The 24,832-nt window shown below is 45.0% G+C and overlaps 1 protein-coding gene across 1 annotated transcript in view; it reads left to right on the top strand.

Annotated features, from left to right (window-relative positions):
* LOC147663471 (mucin-2-like) overlaps positions 1 to 22,724 on the top strand; it is a 175,798-nt gene extending 153,074 nt beyond the window's left edge. Inside the window, 13 exon segments of the mRNA XM_086950423.1 lie at positions 1,286 to 1,464; positions 2,935 to 3,004; positions 4,652 to 4,764; positions 7,149 to 7,180; positions 9,780 to 9,957; positions 11,570 to 11,674; positions 13,511 to 13,551; positions 13,755 to 13,874; positions 15,948 to 16,046; positions 16,371 to 16,499; positions 18,465 to 18,504; positions 18,914 to 19,037; positions 22,242 to 22,724. Coding sequence (XP_086806549.1) covers positions 1,286 to 1,464; positions 2,935 to 3,004; positions 4,652 to 4,764; positions 7,149 to 7,180; positions 9,780 to 9,957; positions 11,570 to 11,674; positions 13,511 to 13,551; positions 13,755 to 13,874; positions 15,948 to 16,046; positions 16,371 to 16,499; positions 18,465 to 18,504; positions 18,914 to 19,037; positions 22,242 to 22,476 — 1,465 coding nt within the window. The 3' untranslated portion in view covers positions 22,477 to 22,724.
* Positions 22,725 to 24,832: the final 2,108 nt, after the last annotated feature.

The following is a 24,832-nucleotide window of genomic DNA, read 5'->3' as shown; positions in this document are numbered from 1 at the left end:
TTTTGTGACACACTCCAGCAATGCGTCACATTTGCGCTTACAGATACGTCAGAAATGCTGACGTATCTGTAACTCCTTGCGCCATGATGCGTCATACATTAAATATGACGCATCAGGAATGTCGCAAGGAGTGCGCAGTGAAAAGTGATGCATCGCTGTTTTCATGCAGCGATGCGTCACTTTTCATAAATGAGGCCCCATATATACATGAGTATAGTGCTTTTCAGCACAAGCAAATGAGAATGTTTTTTAATGAGTAAGACAATTTCTGGATCTCACTTGCATGCACCATTTGACCATCGCCCCCACATCCAACATGTAACATAATGTTCATACGGTGTGATTTTCTCAAGTTAATTCAACTTACAGCTCAACTCAAGTGCTTGATTTATTAAAGAATGAGTGCTGACGCCGAAAGCTCAAGGGACATCTTAAGGATTCCGCGGGCCTGAGGCCAAACTTATTTTTTGAGGCCCTTGCTCGGAACAGCTTTGAATTATTATCCAGCTTCGGCTCTTTCATGCATTCTTTGGCAAGTTCACTGACACAGCACAGGCACACTGGACCCATTTCTAAATGTGTTTACATCGAATATTCAGGGACAGTGGCATGTGTTTTCAACATTGGAAAACAGCAGCAGCTCACTAATATGACTACAAATATTCTCTGTGACACCCTCTTATTTCTGGTGTGTGAGGTCCTGCTTTTAATGGATTTTGTGTGAAACATAAACACAACATTTCTCTACAAAATATATGTCAAAGACTCCCACAAATCACCAACATAAAAAAAACTAAAGGAAAACGGTATTTAAAGCAATCTGTTTAAGATTTTTTCAAGGTTATAACAGCAAGACTTTGCAGAACAGAGCTGGCTTTATTTGGGGAGCCCCTGAAAAGTCTGGGTCCTGGGTCAAAGCCTACTGTGCGCATGCCTTAAAACAGACGCCTGCTGTCGGCACTATTACATGTTGCATGCACCTTACCAAGGCTCTGTAGCCCTAAATCCTCCTCATGCCTCTTTATTGCACTACCAGACATTCCCCTGCCCGTATATCTCACTTTTGCAGGCTTCAGTTTTCTACCTTTGAGACTGTTTTTCCGTCTCTTACTCTTTTTTCCCCTTTGTTTTTCCCCTCTCTCTTGTTCGTGGGAAAATATCGGATGAGGAAAAGCCAGTGTTGGCTTGCAAAAAATAAGTTACATTCTGTCTCACCAGCACTACCTGCCTTAACTGTTTGGACTCTTAGAAACCCCATGTCTAACCCACTCACTTTGTGCTCTAGGACGTTCCAGAAGTGTCATGGTGCTGTTCCTCCAAAAGACTTCTTCCAGGCCTGTGTCTTTGACAGCTGCCACGTCCCTAACACTAACCTCGAGTGCGCCAGCTTGCAGAACTACGCCTTACTCTGCGCTGACCAAGGCATTTGTGTCGACTGGAGGAGCCAGGTGCTTCAGAGCTGTCGTAAGTGGTGAAATCATCTCAGGTGGAAAAATCCAGAAAAAAGAAAGCCATGGTGGGTTAGATCCCAGTTTGCCATAGAAAGTATGGAATATAAGCTGGAAGATTGTCAGGCAAACTGGTACCCAGAAAGGTCAGACTGGATGGGTTTCTGCAGTGGCGGCTGCTGTAACTTTTAAGTGGTAGGGCAGGGCAGGGAAAAAGATTTGAAAAAATAATGCTTACCTGCATTCTGCAGTGTCGGTGCTCTTCTGGTCTCTTCCCCTCGACCTCAACTCCCTGCATGCCACAGGGTCCCCTACGCCAATCCAGATGCTTCCTGCTGGTATTACCCAGAATGAGAGCAGCCCAGGATTGGTGTGCGCACCATAGTTAGGGGCTCTCCAAGGCCCTATGACCTTCTGCTTGTTCTCCACCGGCTGTAAAGCACAGCTCGGGTGGAGACACCTAAGTGCTGGTTTGGCCGGCCTAACGCCTTAACCGTGGCGTTTTTTCCGCCACAGTGCAGGCGTTCTAAAGAGTGGGCGGGGCTGTGTCGGCTGTTGGGCGATGGCAGCACTGGGGAGGGAGTGCTCCCGTCGGCAGCACAGAAGGGGTTAAATGGCCGGACAAACCATTATTCGCACTTGTAGCAGTGCCACCACTTCCCTCCTTCATGCAGCTGTGTCGACACGTGGGTATGGACGGCCCCACCCTCAGCTCAGCTGCAGGAAGTAGGTGAGGATAAATAACATGATAATAACCTTTGGTATTACCATTTTATTTTTTCATTTTTCACTGCTCAAAAGCAGTGAAGCGATGCTCCTTTGCCTTAGTAGAGGAGCTGCCACTGGATTTCTGCAGTTGATGATAGAGTGGCCATGAGTAACATGTGACTTATTGTGACGTCAGTTATCCAATTCCTTCACTGGCAAAGCCACCTGTCCCCTGCTATTGAGACCATGCTCCAGTGAAAAAGAGATTTTGGAAAGGTTTGGACATCCTTGATAGTTGTGATTGTTTCTGAACTCAGCTCTTTGGTTTACAGAAAATGCCAACATTTAGGGTCTAAACGTGAGAAAAACATTATGGAAGGAAAGTAATGAAGATGTCTTTATGATGTTACAAGAGAGAGAGTCAGTGGGGGAGGAGAGTCAAAGAAATGCAGCAAATGTGATGGGAAGAGAGAGGAGGAAAGTACAGTGGAGGAGAGACAGGGTGATGAACAAAGGAGAGATGAGGACAGAGAGAAGAGAGACACACTTGAGCCCCCAAAACACAAGAATTTCTGCATCAATTGCATATAAGCCAAATCTCAATCCACCTCTAACAATATTTATCACTTCAGAAAGGTATTTTCATGTTTGCGTCTGGGTCAAATCAACAAGGGGCAGTGTGAAGTACCTATCATGAAATAAAAGTGCAGGCAGGAGATGGTGAAGATCTACAAATGTATGGTTTCATTCATATCCCTTTGTCTTTTCTCTTGGCTAGCAATAACCTGTCCATCTCACAAAGTCTACCAGCCCTGTGGCCCGGCTGTGGAGGAGACCTGCTATGACAGGTAAAGGGATCTGAGAGGGCTGCCGGTGCTTGTATACGCATTTAGCTACAGGCCTGTGTGCAAAGCTACTCTGCATGTCATCAACGACGGTTCTTATCCGCACAGTGTCCAGACCCCTAGTAGGAAGCGGTCAGGGATCTCACACTCTCCATGTATGAAAGGGTGATGACTTTTATAAGATCAAATGAGAGTCATGACTCCTGGACAGTATGCAGTGGAAATGCTACAGAGTGCTGATGGTATTCAATGGGCATGGTCAGTGAGAATGATCCATGGTGCTAATGGCACTCAGTGTGAATGGGTCTTGGGAATGGTGGTCTAAGTAGGAATAACCCCTGATGGTAGTGGGTGAAAATGGCACTTAGTAATGATGTTATTTAGTAGGGCTGGTTCTTGATAATGTTGGCACTCACAGAGCTGATGCCACCTGGTAAGAAGACTCCAAACCAAAGATTGTACTCAGTTGAGATCACCCTTGTTAATGATACTACTCAGTGGAATGGTTGATAATGATGACAGTATTCACATTGAAAAGTTGATGGTAAGGATGTCAACTTAGTGGAAATGGTCCATGGTATTAATGGTTACTCAGTGGGAAAGGTTCTTGGTAATGACGGTACCCAGAGGAAATGGTGCATGGTGATGATAGTACTCTGTTAGAATGAATATGGCATTGATAGTACATAGTGGGCCTGGTCCTATGTGGTAATAATACTCAGTGAGAAAGGTACTTGCTAGTGATGATACTTACTAAGGAATATTCATGGTCTTAATGGAGCCTATAGGAATAGTTCAACATTATTTGGGACCCATTTGTGAGAGTAACCAAAGCATTCAGTGGGCATGATCCATGGTGCCTCTGACCTTCAGTGGGAAGCTTTCAAATTGAATGATACACTATATATGTGTTTAACATGTTGCAGATTGGGCAATATGAGTAGGTTCAGATGACTGCGGGATTCCAAAAGTTGGTGTGGCCTCTCAACATGGTTAGACTTTCCGTGTCTTTGCAGATAGCGCTGCACTTTCTTTAAAGTGTTTTGTGTGATACACCCCTCCATGCATGGAATAGTTAGAATAGTAACGTATTGCTTGGTCTTGGCTTTATAAGTTGCCTCAGCCAATTATCATGTATTTACAATGAAACGTAAAGTTATTGGCAGTACATTAAATTGCATCATTTTAACTGTGGTTATTGAGCAGCTGAATCCTTAAATGAGAGTCCCGCGTCGATCAGTGAGTTTCGAGGTCCCATCATATTTTCTATCAATCAATCAACTCAATACCACCAACAATCAATACTCTTTCATTGGCATTGCATTTAAATCCCTGTAGCTTTTTCGACCATTGGTCACTAGAGAGCACTCTGCCTCTTCAAACATCTATATAAGTTAATTGTAGAACATTTCACATCGAAAAGTAAGGACAAGACACATTTATCTTACCTGGGAGCATAATTCTTCACATGTGTTTTGTGAGAGTGCTGCTTTGTGAGTTATGTTACGTCCAAGTCGTGACGATTAAAAAATAAACGAATACATGAAGGGCAGCATGGCCTTGGTTGGTCTTTCCTAAACCGCGTGGATGTTTGTGAACTGCTACCGTCTCTCACCCAGCACGAGGTAATACGTTTACATTTTCTTATAGCGAGGATGGCACAGACAAGACCCCGACCAATCGGATTATGCTGGAAGGCTGCTTCTGTCCAAGTGGCACCAAGCTCCATGAACCCGGCGTCGACGTCTGCGTGGAGGAGTGCGGTAGGTGTCCAAGGAGTCCCGAAGTGCATGCCACCACTGTTCGAGTAGACATTTCTAGTACATACTACCTTTTTACAGACATAATCATGGTGTCATACGGTGATTCGTCTGTAAAACACTGAGGGGCAGATTTACAAGCCCCTTGCGCCACTTTTGCGTCACTTTTCCCATGTTAAAAGTGACGCAAACGTGGCGCAAGGGGCTTGTAAATCTGTCCCTGAATCCGACCCATGTTAAGTGTTAGTCTGTTGAAGTGACAATGCAATCAGGGCCGGCTTTAGCGCTGATGGTGCCCTGTGCGACAATCACTTTTGGCCCCCCCCCACATCCCATGACCACCTCTTTGGATTCTCTCCCTACCTCTGAAAAAGTGCCCCTTATCTCTCCCATCATAAAATATTGCTAAACACAGCGCCCCCTCCACAGGTCAGTGCCCAGTGCGACCGCACCAGTTCCACTGCTCTAAAGCCGGCCCTGAATGCAATCTGTTTGCCGAAGTGGGTATTTAACTTTACAGACGCAAAATACCTTTATATACTGAAAAATCCATTTGTCGGATTCCTGGTTGTATTTCTGCTCAGGCAGGTATGTCTGTCCCCATATGTAACGAGGATCGTGACCTCTGAAGGTGTTCTGTTCCTTCGCCACTATAGCAGGGTACCTCCACTTGCTAAGCTGTGTCCTGGCCTAAACAGGTACACAGACAGTACAGTATTTTGGAGGCACTGGGGTGGTTTTGAGAAGCAAAACACCGGGACTGACCATACATAAAAGAGGAACTAAGGGCCTCATTTATGTGAACTGTCGCATCGCTCCATTAAAACAGCGATGCAAAAGTTTTTATTGTGCCCTCCTAGCGATGCGATGGATGCGCCGTATTTAATGAACAAGGCTCCATGTCGCAAGAAGTTACAGATGCGTCAGTATTTCTGACATATCTGTAGGTGCAGTAATGACATATTGCTGAAGTGTGTCGCAAAAGGGATGCAACTCCAGCAATGTGTCATTACACATGGGCAAGTGCCATGTTAAATGTGCCTGCGTCAGTCTTACGCCTGCTGTGAGGCAGCGCAAGATTTTTCTGCAGTGGCCTCTATTGTGGAGAAGTGTGTGGAGAAGTGTGGCTCAATGGTTAGAGCGGCAGACCCTGATGCAGAAGTCTGGCCCGGGACCAGGGTTCACTTCCCACCTCGGCGGCTCTTGGACTCAATCGCTGCTGGGGCCGTTGTGGAGATTAAGCAAGCTATTGCCCAGAGTCACAGAGTGGGACGCATGATTAGACTAGGCACCGAGGCGAGAATTATCAGGTCTGGGGAGGACCTGATAATTCTCGCCTCAGTGCCTAGTCTAACTAATCATGCGTCCCACTCTGTGACTCTGGGCAATAGCTTGCTTAATCTCCACAACAGCCCCAGCAGCGCTTGGATGCCTGGCTTCACCTTGGGGGTGCCCAGGAGTGGACATTTCACAGGGAAAAGCCAGGAAGGGTTCCACAGCGGTATGAGTGCAGCGCCGGGACGCCCCGTTGCTGGGGCAGCTGTGCGCTTTACAAGTACAGCACATTTACATTTACATAATAAGAGGCTTTTTACAGGTGAACGCTCACCCTGCATACATTATACCTGACGCAGGTATAATGTAGCGCAGGGCTTTACAAAGTGACTCATCAGCTTAAATGTGTCACTGTGTAAATAGGGTGCAACGTGGTGCATTTTTTACGCCGCCAGTGCTTCTCAAAAAACAACGCAACAGTGGCGCAAAAGTGTCACAAGGCCTCATAAATAAGGCCCTGAAGTCTTTAGTCTGCATTCTGTGTGGAGAGCGAGAGAGATAGAGATCAAAACGTAACAGGAGAGCAATGGGCTTACAGAGAGGTATGTAGGCACCAGAGTTGTGACTTGGCTTTGCGAATGGGAGAGTTCTTGCTATCCATCAGGTGACTCACCTTACATTAGGTTGCAGAGCTATCTCTCGGTTACACAGTTCTAACAGTTGTAGCATCAAGCACCAGAGCTTTCAGTTAGTTCCACTGATTATGCACAGTGACGGCTAAGAAAGCAGGGCTGTCCCTCTAGTTGCCCTCACCCAGGTCCAACAGATAGAGCAACCTGGGCGCTCCATTCCATGAGAGGCAGATGCCTTCAGACATACATTACATGAAAAAGACCTCACTGTCACGAGGCACAGTTCTTGCAGGCAGTGGTACTGGGCAGCGATATAAACCCTTGGATTATACTGGAAATAAATGTAAAAGCATTAAGGTGCAAAGTTATTCCTTCAGTTGAACAAATCGTACAAGTGCCTTGTATGATGTACACAACTATCCATTGTACCGATGTTCTCTTAGTGATCACTGTTTTACACTATGTTGTCTTTTTTTACAGGATGCGTTGGGCCAGACAAGGTTCCCAGGAAGGTATGTTTGCGACTTACAGTACTCAATCTTTTACTTTTTACTCCAGCCTTTCTTACTAGTAGCATTTCCAAGGCCCAAAGGAGCTCACATTTCTTCTCACATCCTACTTTATTGCTTTCAAAAGTTCAGGGCCCCAATGCAGAAAGCGAGTCTGGGGTCGCAGACCTTGCAATCGTGTGTGACAGCAAGTGTGGTGTCAAACCATTGATTAATTACCAGCCAATAAGGTAGGGTGGTGACTGATTCATGAAAGGGATGCTGTACCTTGAGACGGCTTCCACTTCCGGAATCTGGTCATGTCTCCTCTGGGGAAGAGCAGCCGATGTGGGCCAGATGACCACCACTGTTCCATTGATGTCTTCCCAAAAGGGAACTTTTGGAAACATCACATGTCCCTTTACTTGACAAGGGATTAAAAAAAACGATGTTTCTTGATTGCGAATGAAAATCCAGGCATGGAAATCTGCTGTCTCTAGCAGGCAGTGTTTAATTTGTAAAATAATAAGTACAAATGCCCAAAGATTTATTCACAATCCCCCTGCCAGTGTTACTGAATGTCGGTATGCCGAATACCAAGGCTGCGTAGTCCTCATTCCACCTCATGTCTCTTTAATCCACTGCCAGACACTTTATCTACTCTTATACGTTGTTGCTTTCTACCTTTGTCAGGTTTTTTCTGCCTTTCTCTTCTACCTCCTTTCGCTCTTGTGTGATTTTTTCTCTCCTGCTATGAGTCAATGTATGATGAACACAAATAAGCACTGCGCCCCAAAAATAAGTGCCTGAGGACCACACCTGCAACCAGCTCAAGTTAAGCACTGCTTGCAGGCCGATGTGCCTGCATCCCCAGCCAATCACAAAAGGTTGGAACTTGCGATCTCCGTTATTTCCCTTAACTGGCCGTGGAAAATGCCACTGGCCATGATTTCTATTTCTATTTCTATTTCTATTTCTATTTTTTCTATTTAAAATTATTTGTACAGCGCACGTACACCAGCGGTTTCTTGGCGCTTGTAACTGAAAGAGGTCAGAGGAGAAATCTCGGGGTAGGCGAAAAGAGAGAAACTGAGGAATTAATTAAAGGATTTGGCAAAAAGGTATGCCTTGAGTTGTTTTCGAAATAACAGATATGAGGTTGAAGCTCTGAGTTCTGCAGGCAGAGAGTTCCAGAAAGTCGGGGCGAGGGTCGCAAACTTCGAGCCTCCCCATTTCTTTCTTCGAAACCGTGGGACAGTGAGAAGGGATTGGGAAGATGACCTTAGTTCCCTAGATGGAACATAGGGGATGATCTCTGAAGAGATGAAAGCTGGCGCCGTGCCCAGTCGTGCTTGGAAGGTGATAGATGCAAGCTTAAACTGAACACGGGCCCAGACAGGAAGCCAATGCAAAGCTTTCAAGAGAGGAGTGGTATGGGAGGATTTAGGGAGTTTGAACACCAGGCGTGCCGCCTGGTTCTGGATCTGCTGCAAGCGCCGAAGACTATATGCAGGAATACCTGCATATAGGGCGTTGCCATAATCCAGGCGGGATACGACCATGGCAAGAGTGATAAGTTTTAGTGCATCAAAAGAAAAAAAACGGGACACCTTACGAATGGTGCGAAGGGCCAGGAAGGAGGAAGAAACCACAGAACTCACCTGGGAGTGAAGGGTAAGTTGTGAGTTGAGCTTGATGCCAAGGGTTTTAACCGAGGTGGAGGGAACAGGTGGGGCACCAAGGGAAGGGGGCCAGAAAATGGGGGACCAGGGGCTGGATGAACCACCCGTCAACACCAGCTCGGTCTTATCTGGGTTGAGCTTAAGATGGTTGTGGTTCATCCAGTCCCGGATATGTATCATGGTAGTTTGAAAGTTGGAGATAGAATCGGGGGAAGAGGAGAGGTTGAACACAAGCTGGAGGTCATCCGCATAATTAAATACGGTGACCTCCATTTGTTGCAATGAAAAGATAAGAGGGGAGATGTAGAGATTGAATAAGAGGGGGGAAAGGGAGGAACCTTGGGAAACCCCGCACTGAATGTCACGGAAGTCTGCAGTGAAGTCACCCATGATCTATTTGTATTTTAGGGGCATGATTGTGTCACTGTACTAGAATCCCCTCCTCCATTGTTACTCCTGGCTTAAATTGTGTTAAGTCGGTTACGAGGTTTGTCCTTTTTCAAGCCAGTTTAGAGTTTATGTCATTTTGGGAATAAGTTCAAATGGTTTTGTCAGTGTTTTTTTATTTTTACCGGAGCTTGCCATTGCAGTAATTTTACCACTGTAAGAGCAGATTTAACTGCATGAGCAAGCTGAACTATGTCACTAATGTCTGAAAGTTGGCCCAGCAGGGCACCCGTCTCTGGGAGCACGGACTTCAAACCACCATTTACTGGCGGCTTCATGATCTTTGCTTGAGTTTTGAAGTGACGCCAGATACCGCAGTCTATGGTACTTGCGAGGCAGGTGATATTTGAAATCCTGGATTTTGCAAAGATCCTCCCCTGCATGTGAGGATCTGAGATTTTGACATGATAGTGAATGGTTGACCTTTCGAGGATGAAGGGAAAAATGTATGAAATTCATGCCACAAACGCAGTAAATGTATTTGTCTTTCACAGTTTGGAGAGATATTCATATTCGACTGCCAGGATTGCATCTGTCGCGAGGGCGGGAGTGGCATCGTGTGTGAGCCGCACAGGTGCATGAAGCAACGGAGCGCTGCCTGCAACGAGGACGGATTCTACCCTGTCATCCAGATCAGCCCCAGTGACCCGTGCTGCAACGAGACCGTCTGCAGTAAGCACGCACGCTCTCTTTTCGCATGCTTAAATACAGGCTTGGAAGGTTCTAGAAACTTAGGGGCTCATTTATGAGGCAGTGCGTCACTTTTACGCCGACGGTGCGTCACTTTTTGTGACGCACCAGCAGCGTAAAAAATGTGCCTTGTTGCACCTTATTTACAAAGTGACGCATCTAGTGCGTCATTTTGTAAACCCCTGCGCTACATTATACCTACGCCAGGTATAATGTATGCAGGGGGTGGGCGTTCTGATGCAAGAAAGGGTCATAGAAGTGACGTAGTGAAATCTATAAGATTTCACTGCGCCACTTCTAAGACACAAATGAATTTCTTACGCCTGCCTCACAGCAGGCGTAAAACTGACACAGGCCCTTTCACATGGGGCTTGCCCCATGTGAAAGGACACATTGCTGGAGTTTTCGTCACTTTTGTGACACACTCCCGCAATGCGTCACTTTTGCGCCATACAGATACGTCAGAAATACTGACGTATCTGTAACTCCTTGCGCCATGATGCGTCATACTGTAATTATGACGCATCAGTGTCGCAAGGAGGGCGCAGTGAAAAGTGACACATCGCTGTTTTCACGCAGCGATGTGTCACTTTTCATAAATGAGGCCCTCACTCGGCAAGGGCTTGTACCACTAGGACTTTTTATGCCGGGAGTTAGAGCTCTTTGGCTGCCTGGGGGCAACATCTCATGCCATCATGTCAGTTTCTTCTCTCATTAAGTCCACTGATACTTCATTCAGGACTGATATTATCTCTAAATATTTCCCCCTAAAAGCCAATCTCCCATATGGTAAGAAAATGACCACTACCAGTTGACAAAGCCTTACCTTGGGGTCTGCCCATCCGACTTTATGACAATGGGAAACTCATGGTACAGGAAAGGTTGAACACTGTAGGTCTGGCTGAAAACAGATACAGCTCCCCAACCTAGCTCATGTCATACCACACAAGCCTGCTAAAAGACAATTGGTCTGGTGTGCTAACAAATGTAACATCATTGGGGTATAGGCGTGCCTTAGTGTGTTAGCACTCAATGGTATTTGGTGAACTTAAAAAATCCACAGGAGGACATTTTAGGATAGGGGAGGGGTTAGGGAGCTGCAATTAGCCACACCTCCAAAAGACGTCAAAGGTCACAGATTGGGTGTAATCCATATTTTGTAAAGCACAAACATATCACCCTTTGAGGTTTCAAGGAGCTGGGGGCCGTCGGGGAAATTAAGTGAGCTATTGCCTAGAGTCACATGGTGCTGAGCTGCCCCTGACGCCAGTGGTCAAACCGGGAGCCCCACAACGGCGGCAGCCGATTTGGCTGCTGCTCCACATCTGTCCTATGGGTGGGATTGTAGGGTCCGTGTCTGGGTGAATGACAGAGGATGTGGGGAACTGTGTATGAAGAGGGATAGTGCTTAGAGGCAAGCTGCACACAAGCAGTGCAGTGGACTGTAGCAGAAAGGCATTCTGGACTCTGGGTAATATGACAGTTTTCAACCGCGTGATTGTTATCACACAACAGTTGTGTAGCGCACTCCTGCACAAGTGCAATTCTAGTGTACACCCATTATTTTCATTCAGCGGTGTCTTTCTTTTCCTAGGATGTGACGCCAGTTTGTGCCCAACGCAACATCCCAACTGCGGCCTGGGCTTCGATGCTGTTGGCACCATTCCCGAAGGCAGATGCTGCCCCGTCTACGAGTGTGGTAGGTATAACATCTCTGGGCATAACATAACGTTTACAGTCCAAGCACAGAGCAGGGATGAACCGTGCAATGAGTATGTTTATTTTTCTCACAAGCGCACTCTTCTGCATAGCAGAAGCTAATAATACAAGACCGAGCCTAAAGAATACTTGCATTCTCCGCACTTCCCTGTCCCCTTGACACCCAGCCCTCTTGCATCCTTTGCATGAATTCAAGTGCATGCTGCTCAGAGCCTACAGTCTCCTGACGGCTCACAGGTCTGCAGTCAAACGTGGACCAGTTGTGTTGCCTTCTTCCTGTCACCGAAGTGCAGATTAGTGGCCACAGCGCTGGCGAGGACAGGGCTCTAATGTCTGTAGTCCATGTAGTGGAAACTGAGAAATGAACCCAGCGACAATAAGAAGAGCAGCCCTTCTGTGTCTCTTTATTTATTTACTTATTTATTTATGTTTGTTCGGAAGTGGGAAGTTGCCATGTGTCTTACCTGTGAATGTATGGGATATTTATTAGCAATTTGAACTGAATGCCGTGGGGTTGTTGGCCCAAGCACTGCACTGCCATGGGATCATGCGTTGGCCAAGCTGGTGGAAGCCTCAGTGCAGTAACTGCAGGGCTGCTGGTCACGGAATAGGTGTACTGGGGGTCGGGTAGGGGTTTTAGGACATGAACCACTGGGGAACAGATGTTGTAGTGCAGCCACATGCTAGCCTCAGTACATGGATCAGAGGGCTTGCTGGTCAGAGAAGGGGTGCAGGCCAAGTGTTACATGGGCCAACTTGAGCAGGAGGATTCAGGGCGTCTGCCCAATGACAACCAGCCATGACAGGGATGCTTAGGAGTGAAAAGGCCAATTGCCAGGGCGAAGTCCGAGGTTTGTTGACAGATAAGGGTGTGGAAAGCTATAAAAACACGAGTTTTTGAGGGTAGAGATGGAGATGCTAAGCGTTGAGGTTATACAGTCACACAGGTATACTACTTAGTGCCAATATCAGCAACACTCCCCCACACACCTGGTTAATAGCTACTTAGAACATAAGAACTGAAATAAATCAGACAACACATGATTTGGTGGGAAAACTTGAAGGGGGGCTCCCACGGGGCCCCAAAGAGTGGAACATAGGTTATAGTGCCTAATGCAGCACTAAGGGGCTGCCCTTTTAGGAGGGCACACTTTGTGCACCGCGGACAGCTACATCACAATACTGCAACTGGTCTTCTGTCATGATAATATCACAGAAGTGTAGAACTGCCAGCTTCTGAAAATTGTTCACTGTGTGAGGAGGGACTGTGTGTGGAGGGGCGAGGCTTTGTGCCTGAGGCACTTTAATTCACTTGCTACCCCCACACCAAAACTCTCCAAAGCTTTTGAGGCATATGACAATGTCCTAGAGAGGTTTCACACCCTGGAATGGACATGGCCTGTGCAGAGCCTCCGGACTATTAGCTAGAAACCTGCTCTCTGCAAGGGCTGCCGGTTCATTATGTGCACTCTGTGTTACATCAGCTCCTTACCGTTTGACTGTGTGGAGGAACTCAATGTTGTGTGACACACAATGGAAGCAAGTGAGTTGGAAGGTCCGAAACTGCCCAGGTGGTTGCTGTTGTCAAGCAGAGGTCGAGCCTGTCACCTAGTTTGGGCGGCCTGGAAAGTTGACTCCCAAGGTGGAATGAGGAAACTTATCAAAACAGTGCTGAGAGCCAGGGGGGGCAGGAACTGGATTCCAGATCTCAAGTAGAAGCACTGCTACTGAAATAAAAAATGTAGGGTATGTAAGATAGTTCTAGGAAACAATAGACCCAACTAACATTCCTCCTTTTCCAAACTTTCTTTTGCAGTCCGCAAAAATGTCTGTGTACACGGAGGAGCAGAGTACCAGGTAGGTGTATACTTTCACCTGTGAGTCATACAAATTGTGAGAACATGTACTTGTTTCATTAGTGGGAGTGGCAGGATTGAGTCTGTGAATGAGTTTCTATGTGCTATGTGACTGCTGCAGGACTGACTGACTCTAGAGGGTATCTGGATGGACGCATGAGCTCTCATTTTAAGTTCAATTGTTTTTTATTTATTCTATTGTAGCCTAACTCTCCAGTCTTCTCGGACAAGTGTCAGAGTTGTGTCTGCAAAGCCGCAGTCAACAGCACTTTGGTGCCAACGGTGTCATGTGAACATGTTCCCTGCAACGTCCAGTGCGAACCGGTATGTCTTTAGTAGAGAGAACTTCTTGTGTCTTATAGAACTGTCCGGTTGTCTTAACTGTCCAATTCTGCTCAATACCGGCAATTCATTTGCACTCTATCATCTTGGTGCCTTAGGCCCAGAGTTGACAAAGTTTTGTGCTGATGCTCATACAATCATACAATGCAAAGCAGCGCAAACAGTAGCAACTGATCAACGTTTGCCCACAAAAGACATTTTGCTTACAATTTGACCCTCACGCAGCACCCAATCCTCTGTTTTTTTAAATGTATGAAATGGCAAGGAGAGTGTTTTGGGGGGACCAGTAAACAACACATTTGTTTTGGTGCAAAGCTAGCTCTATTAGTCTGGACAACCATGGCTTTGCCCCAAGTCCTAACGCAAGGTTAAAGAAAGAGCAGGTAAGTGGTAAAGCAGTATATCACCTGCTATACTTACGTGTTATATTTGCGTTTCCCAAGAGCACATATCTTTCACCCTTGTGCTGTTGTCAACATTTAAGAACCTGTACTGTCTGGAGTACTCAAGTATCAATCCTAGGCTAGACACTGCTGGCTTGTCTTTGCGCCACAATGCGAGGGTGCAAACCACAGAGTGTAGCTTGAGTTAGTGCAAGCACTTTGGGTGACATTATCAGCAGGCAACTCTTGCTAAATCTGCTGCTGTACAATATTTTGAACATTTAAACAAGGCAACTGTGAAATTTTTCATTCAGCGCTCAGTTGCATGGAGGACAGTCTAGACCCTATTCTGTGTGTAACTCCTATGCATTCTCTTGTACCATCGAAAAGCGTTTTTGTTAAAAGATTTGATACTGAAATTATTACAACATTTCTCTAAAGATTTTATTTTTTGACGGACGCTATTTTGGCAGATGCACTGTCTTCTTTGCTCATTTGCTGATTCAAAAAGGCAAGAATTTTTCTGTCCAAGGTCTACTGTGTTCCTTTGAAGTGTTGGGGAATATTTAGTATACATGTACCAGAGAAGTTTGACCTTTATGTAGAAATACACAGTGACTTCTGATGGTCCTCGTCCTGACCTCTGAAACCGAATAAAATATACATCAGTTCTTTGCGCCTTATTGTATCAAGCATTTGATGATGGGTGCTGGTGGTGATGTATCAAAGGTCCTTCCAAGCGCCACCTATATGTGTTTTCCAAATCATGTTGTGTGTTGGATACACTTACGAGGTGTACATTGCCCAAGCCAATGGTACATTTTCAGTTTTTAAAAGTGAATGCAGCCATTGTCATTATCATCTCAAGAAAGGTCAATAGTTTAGGTCAAAAAGTGCTCACCGTTCAACTGCTCCACCTTTTCAATCAGGCAGGCGTTAACACATTTAGCAAAGCGAAACTTCTTGAGGAGCATGCGCAGATTTTTATTCATTTGCAGCTGGGGAGGAAGTAGCAAATTAGTCACAGTTTGTAAACTGAAGATTAAATAATTTGTGGGACCCTTGCCAGAGTAAACCGCACAGGCAAAGCTGAAACCAGTGCTTAATTTGAGCTGGTGGTTTCCAGTGCTCAGCAGGAGCACTTAATTGTCAACACACTTATGACAGTCTGCCACTTTGTGCTTCTGTTTGTCTAATTTTGAGAAGGGCACAACAAAAGTTGTTTATTAATACAGAAAACATAAACAATGCCTAATTTCCTCTGCCCAAGTCATCCCTATAGCTTTTTGGGACCTGGAATAGTGTGAATTGTCACACTTGTAAGAGTTTGACAGTTAGTAGTTGTGTTAGTATTGTCCTTGGCAGTGCCGGCAGGGGCAATGGGTGGTGCAAGCTGCAGAGGCCTCCTGACGAGGGCCCTTACAATTATTTAGTTTTCTAATTAAGTACTGGCTGAAACTCATGTAAGGTCTTTGAGAAGAACAATAAGGGTGAATATTTGTTATGGTTAATTATGTGCATAAATACTTAGTTTGCCTGCAGACTCCCCAGTGGTGTATTTTGGCTGTACTGAAGGCCTCAACCTTTCCACACTGCTCCTATAGTCCAAGGCCAACTCTCTGCTCCCGTGTTGCTATAGAGATGTATCTAATTTCTACTCCTTACTTTCCAGGGATTCACCCTGATAAGCGGCGACAGGAAAGAATGTTGTGGGGTCTGTCAGCAAACTCACTGCATAGTGAAGGTGGACGGAGTGACTAAACTACTCAGAGTAAGTTGCAAATTACTCAGAACAAGTGCTTTTAGCGCAGAGTATGGTGGAAACTTTGTCCTTAAGATTCATGAACGCTAGAACCGATGGATTCAAAGGCAGAATGCAGATTTTCCCCCGCTTTGATAGTCCGAAAATCTGGATTTCATTAAAGACATGGAGGCTAATGTTACTTTCTCCCCTGCCAAAAGGGTTTCTAAAAGTTCACGACATATTTGAAAATTAGCAACGTTCGCCCATTGTGCAAAGTGTTGTATGCCAGATTAGAGTGCCACCAAGCCTTAGTCACTCACTGTCTCTGCTTTCTGTCATATCTGTCTCTAGAATGGAGAGACAATCCCCTCTCAGAATGATAACTGCACCATGTACAGCTGCACCGTGATCAGGAATCAGTTCATCACCTCCACGTCACACATCTCCTGCCCGCCGTTCCAAGAGGAGGACTGTATGCCTGTAAGTATCCCTGGACATAAGGTCACAGACTCCCACACACACAGGTGTATAGTGACTGGCTGGTAAGCTGGTACAGTGAATATCCCATACAATGGCTCCGTAGTTGGGCACACTCTGCAGGCATTTACTCAAAATGTTGGAAACCTAGTGGGCTCTTCTCAGACTTTCTTTCTTTAAGCTTTGACAAAAAATGTAGCTCTCTGCTGGCTAATATGGGGGGCTATGATTTAAGTGCCTGAAGGTGATTACGTTTTGGTGGGCACTTTATAAACAGACAGTATCAGCAACTCGCAGAAACCATTTTGAATTGACGCCATAAAAGGATACCAATTGTGCTGAACGAATGTGGCACCTTTCCCGGGGTCTAGGCCAAAATGCAAGTGCAGAGGCATTTCTCGGGGTTGGAAACGACAGCTAGAACCCTTCTCTCACAGAATTGCTTATTACGTTGTTTAACATTTATGAATGAATCTAAGTGGAGCTTATTTAAATATTCAGTAGTTGCCCACAACAAATGCCACGGGATTGTTCCGTTGAAGTAATTGACATCCCCTGCTGAACACACCTAGTGTTCCAGGAGACACACAATGGGGCAGATTTACAATTCCTAGGGCATTCCTGCCAATCAGCAGGGATGCGCCAGGAAACTTGCGACATGCATTACAATCCTTGCACCACCACGGATGCGCCGCATTTACAATGCGGTGTGCCATGGCGCAAGGAAATGCCGATGCGTGTCGCATCTGCCAGCGTTAGGTTGGCGCATTGCTGGAGTCATGTTGCTGGCGCGACACAACTCCAGCACTGTTCCAACCCAGCAAATCTGCAACATGGTGCGTCAAGCCTTACACCTGCATCAAGTAGGCGTAAGGTTTTAACGCAGCGGCGTCGGAAAAGTGACTGCGTGAAGTCTTGTAGATTTCACTGCGTCACTTTTCCGTGGTGTTTCTGCGACAGAACGCCCACCCTGCGCCGGAACAACCACATGAAACCTGCCGCAGGTTTCAGTTTCATGTGGCGCTTGGCTTTACAACGTGACGCATCTCCCTAGATGCGTCACGTTGTAATTCCGTCACAGCATTGCTCTAGCTTTACTCTGCCGCTGCGTCACAGAAGTGAAGCAACGGCGGCACAAAAGTGGAGTAAGGGGCTTGTAAATCTACCCCAATGCGTGTATCTCTTCGGTATGGAGCGCCGATCATCCCTGTTAAGAATTGTGCTTTTAGACCGACATCTTGTTTGCCCTTCGACATCTCTCTTTCAGCTACTAAGAACTACTGCCCACTTCTCTACCATTTCTTATTAAGTATAGATATATACCCATATTCAGAGACAACTCAGAGGGAGCTACTTCAGAGCTTCAGACTGTAGTCCTGGAATCTGAGTGGCTGAGAAGAAGCATTCATATTTTTCTAAAAGTAGACCTAGATATCAAGGCCCCTCCCCAGAGAGCCCTCCAGCTAGATGACTTGCTGTATTGTACTTGACTGACCCCACTGAGGCAACTCAGCTATCCATGGCTGCCCTGGAGCCAGTGTGGGCTCAACCGAGGTTGCCTCCATAGGAAATTAAATGCAGCCTCTCTCTCTTGTGGAGCGAGGCGGATAATGTGGTTAATGGCATAACGGAAGTCAGGTGTGGAGGAAATGCAGATTAGGCAGAAGATATGTCTTCAGTTTAATTACCTTTGTCTACTGTTGTTGCAATACATGATCTGCTGCAATACACAGTAGAGCTGTGAAACATTGGTTTCCGTTCTGGTGACCTCACTCAAAATATTGACAAAACACCTCTGTGCCTCACACATGCTGCTACCTAGAAATGGTTAGAAGGGATTACAACCTCAAAAATTCAGCATTCATGGGGGAGGAGAGGGGAGACATTTTCATTTCCAAAATGCATTTTGAACTATTTAAATTTACAAAAGGTGTCATTTAAAGCATGTCCTCTCATGTCTTTCCACAGGGTACAGTTGAGCTGATGCCCAATGGCTGCTGTAAAGTATGTGAGTATTGACAGCTTCGAATTCACATTTACCCTCACAAGTAGAGGATGATATTTCCTCATCCGCCACCTCTTCAGTTCATGCCTTTTTAACTCTTCTCTCACTTCCATTCCCCTCTCAAGGCATCACCCTCTGCCTTATTTTATTGGCTACTATTCTTCACTGTCTTTTGTGCTAGTATCTTATATCTTTCCTTCTTCTCTGTTTTCTTCGTTCTTCTCTTTTCTTCCACCTTCTTTAGTTTGCCATCACACTGTTCTTGCCTGTGTCTGTTTTTTTCCCTTTGCTGTTTGTACTTTCTCTGCTTTTCTTTTCTTTCTTTTACTCAGGCCGTGTCCTCCTGGAGGTTGCCATTTCTGGTTGTCTATCCCTGTAGTGTTTACACTTCATTCCTCATCTGTTTCTGTAGGTATTGAGCAGAAGACCGCTTGTGAGGTGAAACATTTTGAAGACTACATTTCCCACAACAACTGCACGTCCTCTGAGAAGGTGACAGTGCAACAGTGCGAGGGCTCCTGTGGAACCTACTCCATGTACGTGAGAATCTGAGTACTCCTGAGTTGTAGTACAGAGGGGCTGTCTAGTTTCGATATCACAGCCAGCCTTTATCTGCTAATCTAGACTGTAATACGTACTGCAATATAGACCAATTTGAATCTGGTTTTCTTGAAAGTCCTGGGACAAGTTATGTCCTACTATTATACTTACACTGGAACACTGGATGTTGATTGTGCTGATGATTTGAGACTCATTAATGATGTTTCCTGGTTTCTTCTATATGAAGATCTGACTGGTTTGAATGATTATTTACCCGATTTGAGTGGTAATTTGCCATTTGTGTAGAATCTTGAGGTGAATGAAGAATGCTTTGCGATATGTGTATGAAGATTCCTAGTTTGTGTATGAAGTTTTCAGTTGTGTGAATGATTCTTTTGGGTTTGTGAATGATAATTTAAGATGTGAGATTGATGATTGCTGGATTTTGTCAGAAGACATGAGTTGTATGAAAGATTTTTCAATATGTGTGAGGGGTGATTTTAGATGTTTGGTTGATGCTTCTTCATTTGTGTATCAAGATTTGAGTTGTCTGAAGGATCCTTTGAGGAGCTTGATTGGGATTTGAGACATGAGAATTATATATCTTGGATTGCGAATGAAGATGTGTGTTGCATGAAGGAATTACTGTGGTGTGTGAATGGTGATTTGCGATATGACACAGATGAATCCTGGTTTTGGTATGAAGATGTGACTTGCATGATGGATTGTTGAGGTATGTGAAGGATTATTTGAAATTTGGGCTTGAGGAGTCCTGGTTTGAGTGTGTGGATTTGAGTTGTTTGAATGACTATTTGGTTGAGTGAATAAAGATTTAAGATGCATGAAAGATTATTCCTGGTTTGCAAATGAAGATCTGAGTGGTGCGAGTGATTATTTGTTGTCTGTACTTTTATTACCGGTTGTTTTTAAATGTTATACTCCTTTGCATAACAGTCCGTATATGAAAGTATCTTTTTTACTTATTACTATATTGTAATGGTTTTTATTAACTACACAATAAAGAATTAACCCAGTTATTTGTTGTCTGTAAAGGATGATATAGGTGTGTGAATGATGAAGCCTGCTTTGTTTATGAAGTGTTGTATTGTATGGATGAATATTGAAGATGTTTGAGTGGTAATTTGAGATGTTTGAAGGATCATTTGAAGCGTATGAACGATGATTTCCGATATCTGAATGAAGATTACTGGTTTGTAAATAAAGTTGTGTATGTGTGAATGGTTATTTTGGATCTGTGAATGATGATGTAAGGTGTAGAATGATGAGTATGGGATTATTTTTATTTAAAAAAAAAGTTTTCATTTTTTTTTCGAGTTCAGTACAGAAATAGTGGAGATTTCCCAAAAGCTTGATCTTGTTCAGTATTACATTAACATTGTTATTCAACAGCAGCAGTATATATGACAGTAACAAATAAGCTTTCAGAGTTGGTAACTCAGGTCCCCTGTCTCTAAGGCCCTTCCCTCCCCCCATGCCCCCAGGCAACCGCTTGGCCCTGGGGGATCACTGTGAGTCCTCTATCAGGAGACCATCATGTTTTATCCATTGTTTCCATATTGTCTGGAACTTTTTGGGACAGCCATGAGCTATATATATATATTGCTTTCTGTCCTGATATATACAACTCCATTGCCTTCCTCCACTCATCTATTGAGGGCTTAGTGTAGTTACCCATTTGTGTGCCAAGTCTCGTTTGCCCACCACTAGTCCTAAATTAAGCAGTGTTAACTTTTTTTGGGGAGATCAACTTCCGTATGTATACCCTGCAAAACAAAAATGGGGTTCAGGGGTATCTTATCCTCTAGGATGTCTTCTAACTCCTTCAGTAGGGTTACCCAGTGTTTCTGGATGTGTTGGCATTCCCATATCGTGTAGAAATAATTACCGTGGGTCATGTTGCATTTAGGCAATTGGGTGTGTTAGCCCTCCCTATGAGGCGCAGTTGAGTTCTATCACAGTATATCCTATGCAGATATTTAAATTGAATCAATCTAAGGTGGGTCTTGTTAGCCACCTCCCTGGGGTGCAGAAGCACAATTTCCCAATCCGGGTTGTCAATCTCACCTAGGTCTACCCCCCATTTCGCTCTCAATTTCAAAAGAGAGTCCGGTTTGTTGTTTATTATGGCTCAATACGTCCAGAAGACTGCCTTTTCCTTGATTTTACCCTTTAAGAGTCGTCTCTCTAATGGGGCGTATTCGGGAAGTTTGTCTATGCCTATGCACTATGCCCTCCAAGAGTGTGCTAGCTGCAAGTATTTATAGTATTGTGTCTGGTGCATATTGTGCTCTTTCTGGAGAAAGGTAAATGCTGCCCGCTCAGTATGGTCCATTATGTCTATAATTTGCGAGATCCCCAGCAAGTCCCATTTCCCAAGTCCAGTCAGCTATGTGAATTCTTTAAGTCGTCCCCCCACCCAGAGAGGGGTTTCCCTTGTCACACGGTTGTCCCACTTCATTTGCCTTTCCGCTTTCTTCCACGCTGTGATCACCACTCGTGTGTCCATTAAACATTTTGCCGTACCCTTCCCACCGTAGAGGTAATGTGTTTGCGGGCGCTTTCCAGATTATGGGATTATTAAACACCCTTTGAGGTGTGATGTAGTGATTTGTAATGTTTAATTGATGATTTAAGGTGTTTATTTGATGATTCCTCATTTGTGCATCAAGACTTGAGTTGTCTGACGGATTCTTTGTGGCAGGTGATTGAGATGTGTCATTGATGGTTCCTGGCTCGTGTATGCATATTTGAATTGTATGGATGATTATTTGGTGTGTATGAATGATGATTTCAGACCTGTGAATGACTTAAGTACAGTGAAATATTATTTGGGATGTGTGAATCCTGATTTCAGACCTATGAATGACTTAAGTAAAGTGAAAGATTATTTGGGATGTGTGAATGATGCACCACTTATAATGTTTAACTACACAAGACAAGGCAATTTCTTTTATCAGCTGATGACAGATAATAATTCGTTACCAGGGGCTGCAGTTGAGAGGAGGGCACCACCAAAACGGAAGGGGGTCTGCCGAGTCCTGAGTTGGTGTCTGCTATGTTTTGAGTGAAATGTTTTGTGCTCATCCATTGACTGGTCGGGTCAGGGTGATATGCAGCTTAAAGCAGGGTGCACAAAGAGACATTTTGTGTGAATTGAATGTCTCCCTTCTATTTTGTAGGTACTCCGCTCGGGCGAATTCAATGTCCCACAAGTGTACTTGCTGCCAGGAGCTGGAGACCAGCGAGAGGCCTGTGGTTCTGCACTGCAGTGACGGGACGCAGGTCAACCACCAGTACCTGTTTGTGGAGAAGTGCGGCTGCATCAGCACTAACTGTGGCCCGATCTCTGACAAGCGAGCCCGAAGAGACACCCACCGACTCCGGAGGTCGAAGCCAAACTATAGCTTACCTTGAGAAGTGATAGGACTCTGGCTTGAGAAACGACGGAATTCCTCTTGAACATTTTCAAACTACGAACACTTTAAATAAATGCTTTGCTTCTGAGAAGGCCTTTTCCTCTTGTGCTCCACAAGGATTCAATTGATAGCCTATTTATTTACTCTGGAGAACCAGTACTCTACTGGACAGCACTTTGTAACAATGAAATGTTTGTGACCGCACCGTCATATCCTCCCTTCCTTTAATAAATGTATTCTGCTAAAGTAGGACTGTAAGAGAATGTTTTTGCGATATATTGAGTTATTTTCCAGAGTGGTGCTTCAGAAACTAGATCTTGCACTGACAATGTCAAAGCTGAGTAACGAAAGTAGAGTGATACTAAAATACCACAAGCACACACAGTCCATTAGAATGGTAACCATGATTTGAAATCTGGAACTCTTCTGACCTAAAATCTAACATATTGTCCAAGTGTATCTAACGTTCTGTTTATATTCTGCAAATAATGTGTGATTTGTGCAGACTGGTAGTTTAATGCTGAAAAGAAAACATACAAAATACCTTTGGTGGAATTCCATTTGGCAAGTTACAACAAGTCGTTTCTACTGGATGCAGTTGCTTACAAATGTTTTTTGGACAAATCTTAAACTGCTATTCAGTTAAACTGAGCTGTAGATTCCTGTTACATCTTAGATTTGGCCTTTGATGGTGTCTATTGGTCCCTGTTAACGATGAGATGAGATCTCAAAATAATTTATATTTAAAAAATAGAATATCCTATATTTTTACTATCAGCATATACATCAGAAGAGCAACACTGAAGTTTTGCAAATGGCTGAAGTTGAAACCATTTGTTATAGTCCAACTGGATTTTTCATAATGGCCACCTCAAGAATCCGTTGTACTAGAAAAAAACATTGTACAATGAAGTTGGCAGTAGACATGACTGGAGAAGATTCAGTGTTCCTATTCTTGAAGGGGTCTGAGACTAAATCGAGAATTGTAAAGAGATACACAAGGGCAGGTGCTTGGTGTGTGTGAAGGTCGGAAGGGCCTAGGCCAGCAGGTGTGGAAAGCAAAGAATGACTTTACCCTGGCAGGGTTGGTGGCCAATAGCAAACAACCTCAACGTTTCCACTAGAGTAAGGATTTTCACCAATCAACACATCCAATCACAAAAGAAACATGGGACTGGATATTGGCACTTTTGAACCCCCAGCTAGTGTTTCTGAGGGATTACCTTTTTCCTTCCTTTATAGAATAGTCTGGGTTCTTAAGCACCTGAAAACGGCCAGTAGTAGAAGCAAAATCCCTTCCAGAAAACTCGTTTTGGGAGGACCAAAGGAGAACAAAAGGAGGAGTTGGTCAGCGTTTCCTGCTTGCCACAGCGTCCGAAGAAGGCTTGATATGCCGAAATGCATTACGCTCTGCATCCTGTTAATAAAGGTTCCTCCAACAGTTCCCCGCAGTGGCCTCTGATCTCTTATGAATTAAGCGGTCCTTTGGAAACAAATATTTGCGCTTGTCGGCAGCGCAAAGGGGCCCCACTCTCTAAGTGTGCTGCGGTATTTGCTGACACAAGTGGCAACGCTCTGGACAATAACTTCCGAGGTATCGGATTACCGCAGGACAGCCGTTTGCATCAGCGTGGGCAAGAGGCGACTGCCAGGAGCAGCTCACTATTGGGAGAAGGTGGGATCACTAAAATTGCCGCCTTCAGCCCTACCCGACATCGATGTACTCAGGCAGAGTGTTGGGGACCTGAGGAGGTACTGGACATTGAACACAGCGCAACCAACAGTCACATTATCGCTTCGCTTTTGCCAGGTATTACAGCATGCACCAAGCAACAACCTCGCCAATGCACTTACCACCCAGGTGCATGATGGGATCTGTGGTCCACAGACACCGGACTGCAGCTGCCAATGAATCGGCGTGGTCAGCTGACTTTCCCTGGATAGGGGGAGGACCAAAGGAGAACAAAAGGAGGAGTTGGTCAGCGTTTCCTGCTTGCCACAGCGTCCGAAGAAGGCTTGATATGCCGAAATGCATTACGCTCTGCATCCTGTTAATAAAGGTTCCTCCAACAGTTCCCCGCAGTGGCCTCTGATCTCTTATGAATTAAGCGGTCCTTTGGAAACAAATATTTGCGCTTGTCGGCAGCGCAAAGGGGCCCCACTCTCTAAGTGTGCTGCGGTATTTGCTGACACAAGTGGCAACGCTCTGGACAATAACTTCCGAGGTATCGGATTACCGCAGGACAGCCGTTTGCATCAGCGTGGGCAAGAGGCGACTGCCAGGAGCAGCTCACTATTGGGAGAAGGTGGGATCACTAAAATTGCCGCCTTCAGCCCTACCCGACATCGATGTA

Source organism: Lissotriton vulgaris, unplaced genomic scaffold (assembly GCF_964263255.1).
Source record: "Lissotriton vulgaris unplaced genomic scaffold, aLisVul1.2 SCAFFOLD_516, whole genome shotgun sequence".
Taxonomy (NCBI): Eukaryota; Metazoa; Chordata; class Amphibia; order Caudata; family Salamandridae; genus Lissotriton; species Lissotriton vulgaris.
The sequence above is the reverse complement of the archived record's forward strand: the minus strand, read 5'-3'. Positions and strand labels throughout refer to the sequence as shown.